Genomic DNA, 3,043 nt, shown 5'->3' with positions numbered 1-3,043 from the left:
TGATATAATCAAAAATTCTAACCACATTTTAAAATTTACAAATACAAAATATGCAAGCATTTTATGTTTGTGACAAGTGAAAAAAAAACACACTTAGCATACTAAAGTAATAGATTTAATAAACATTTTAACTTTATTCTTTCTCATCTCTATTTACAAGAAATCTCAGTAGATAGACATCAACCAGCCTTGATATTCTACATCTAAAGGGAATTGTTCATTTTACAGCATTCTATTTACTTCAATAGTATTTGTGTGAGCTCTTGCCTGCATATCAACAAAATTAATAAAGTGATTTACTGTCTTATATAAATCAAAATGTTTATATAGATTAGGATAACCTTTCCAACAGTCAGTATATATTTTTAGAGGCACTATCAACAAATTTAGTACAGAAGGTTGTCAGTGTTTCTTTATTTATATTATTTACAGGTTGTAATATAGTGCGTCTGTTGGTTCTATTTACCGCATCAACGACCCACATACCGCCTACGGGGTGTCCCCTGTTAAACTTTCTTTTTCCAAATTTACTTTTATCTACTTCTACAATAGAATTAAGATCACCTATTATTTTAATAGTATTATTAAGGTATTTATTAAAAGCATTCAAATTTCTAAATTTTTTAATATTCGATTAGAAATTGATTTAGAAACATTTAATATTCTTTTTATTAAATATACTAACACATAACTAAGCCATAATCAAGAATTTTAATGGTTGTTTCCACACTTATATGATTATCTTCAAAAATTAAAACTTCATAGCAATAAAATCTTTTTTTACAAGCAAAGAAAGTACAGACTAGTCTTTATTTTTGCTTATATGGTTTTATAAAGTAACCACATTTTATACAGTTTCTATATTTGTATATGTTTCTGTAAGTTCTTCCAAATCTTTTAATTCTTTTTCTTCTTTTAATTTTATTATTTTTGATTATATTAAAAAATACTCAAAATTGACATTTCCTAATCAATGATATATAGCTTGTTTCAAAAAAAAATGAAAAAAATGTGTTATTTCATCACTAACCTACAACAGACAGAATTCTGAAAAGTTATGGAAACACAATCTTTTGACTAATTAAATAGTTTAATTTATTAAAGGAGTAAAGTAAAAATATTTTTTTTTACTGAAATAGCATAGTTACAAAATACCATGCAAAATATAGTAAGAAATTTAGTATTTTTGATTAAAATAATACCTTAATTTAATAAATCTTCTTTAAGAAACTTTTAAATATTTTGTAGGAATAAATTCAGGAAGACTTGACAGTAAATGAACTTAGAAGAGCAGAGAATCTTTTTTAAAAGTATACTCACCTTCTACACATATTTTGATAACAAAAAACTCAAAATAAACTTAACTTTTATAAAAATAACAATAATAACCGTTTATTTATGTTACTTTGTTATTAAAACCAAATGTTTACATTTATTTAAAAAAATATAAAAATAATTGAAATTTTAAATATGATATTTTTATTAATGTAAATTAAAGTAAAATTTTAGTATAATTTACCAGATGTCAATTATTTTATGTCATTTTACTATAAATATGTGTATTTTTATCCATTGGAAATACAGAAGAACAAAAAACAATTAAATAAATTTTGACTATAAATATTTTCTGTGGCTGTAATACCACAAAAATATTGCACGTTTTGTGTTTTAAATAAATTGCAATAAAGTTTATTTTATAAATATTTTACACATCAAAATAAAACAATAACAAATATTTTTATTAAAAATATAAATAATTTAATTAAGGCTCTTAGACATTAAGATTGTGTTTAAATTACTAGTTAACTTTTTGTCTTAGTCTCTTAAAAATATAGACCTTTTAAAGAAATATAAGCTTAAATTTTAAAAAGTTTCTACTTTTGGTAAACACGTTTTAGAAATTAGATATTAATTTTTGAGAAACTAGAACAAAAATCTGACTATTAAATAAAAAATACTTTTTAAAAATTAATTAATTTTAAATACACATTTAAAAAATTGTTATTTATTTTTTACTATAAATAGAAAAGTTTAAAATATCCCTCACATGAAATTTAAAAAAATATTTTGCAATACAAATATCTTAATACTATTTTTTAGGTCTAAGTTAGCAACTGAAACTATGGAAATTAGTGAACCAGGCAGAAACATCAATTATAATCTTTCAAACGTAGATAACGTAGAAAATATCGAAGCGCTATATTTTAAATGTGTTGAAGAAAGAGGATTAAAAAGAGTTTTTTTTTCTACAATGCTAAAAGTTCTAGATTTAATGACTCATGTAGAAGAGAGTGTATGGATAGAACATACTTTAGAATATTATTCGGACTACATTAAAAATTTTCCAACTGAAGAAGAAAAATATATAAAAAAGTGTTTAGGTATGTTTAAATTGCTTAAAGAACTTAAACCCCGTTTATTTACAGACCATTCTGATCAAAAGCGTATTTTTGAAAATTCGTCCCTGTTTGATTTTAGTAATAAATGTTACAGATGTGATTCTTGTAATGAACTTAGTCTTAAAAAAAATTTAGATTTTATTCATAAATTTGAAAAATGTAAAAAAACTTGTGAATACTATTATTTAACCGACGACCAAACAATATTACATAGAAATTATTATAGCTTCTTTATTTTTGTTGATAAAAAATTATTAAAGAATTTCAATTTGAAAGATGACGAATGGGAAGCATTGTCGACTATATTTGGCATGACATCAAAAAATACTAAATATTCTTTTTTAAAAGTAATACTAATTAAGTGTTTTGAAATTGTAGATCGATCAATTAAAAAAAATGAAATGTTAAACATTTAAATTTTCTAATATAATACCATTTGTAAATATTTTAACTGATAATATTAATTAAATTGTTGTTAAATGTACAAGTAATTTAAAGAATAACTCTTTTATTCATAATCTTTAGTGAAGTATAATATCAATGTGGTATTAATTCAACCTGCATTTTTTATTTTTCAAGGCGATAACTAAGATTGTTTTTCCTCATTGATAATTAGAAATTCACAAAACTTAAAATTTTAAAAA

At 22.2% G+C, this 3,043-nt stretch overlaps 2 protein-coding genes across 2 annotated transcripts; one reads left to right on the top strand and one right to left on the bottom strand.

Annotated features, from left to right (window-relative positions):
* Positions 1-352: 352 nt before the first annotated feature.
* On the bottom strand, positions 353-484 carry AAJ76_1420002560 (hypothetical protein; the record flags this gene model as incomplete). The annotated part of the gene is made up of 1 exon (XM_024474056.1): positions 353-484. One exon carries the CDS (start codon positions 482-484, stop codon positions 353-355), a length of 132 nt encoding a protein of 43 aa, XP_024329750.1.
* A 1,563-nt stretch (positions 485-2,047) lies between these two features.
* AAJ76_142000996 (hypothetical protein) lies at positions 2,048-2,815 on the top strand (the record flags this gene model as incomplete). The annotated part of the gene is made up of 1 exon (XM_024474057.1): positions 2,048-2,815. The coding sequence occupies one exon, from the start codon at positions 2,048-2,050 to the stop codon at positions 2,813-2,815; it is 768 nt and encodes a 255-aa protein (XP_024329749.1).
* Between the last annotated feature and the right edge of the window lie 228 nt (positions 2,816-3,043).

This window comes from Vairimorpha ceranae (assembly GCF_000988165.1).
Source record: "Vairimorpha ceranae strain PA08 1199 chromosome Unknown NODE_142, whole genome shotgun sequence".
Taxonomy (NCBI): domain Eukaryota; kingdom Fungi; phylum Microsporidia; family Nosematidae; genus Vairimorpha; species Vairimorpha ceranae.
The sequence above is the reverse complement of the archived record's forward strand: the minus strand, read 5'-3'. Positions and strand labels throughout refer to the sequence as shown.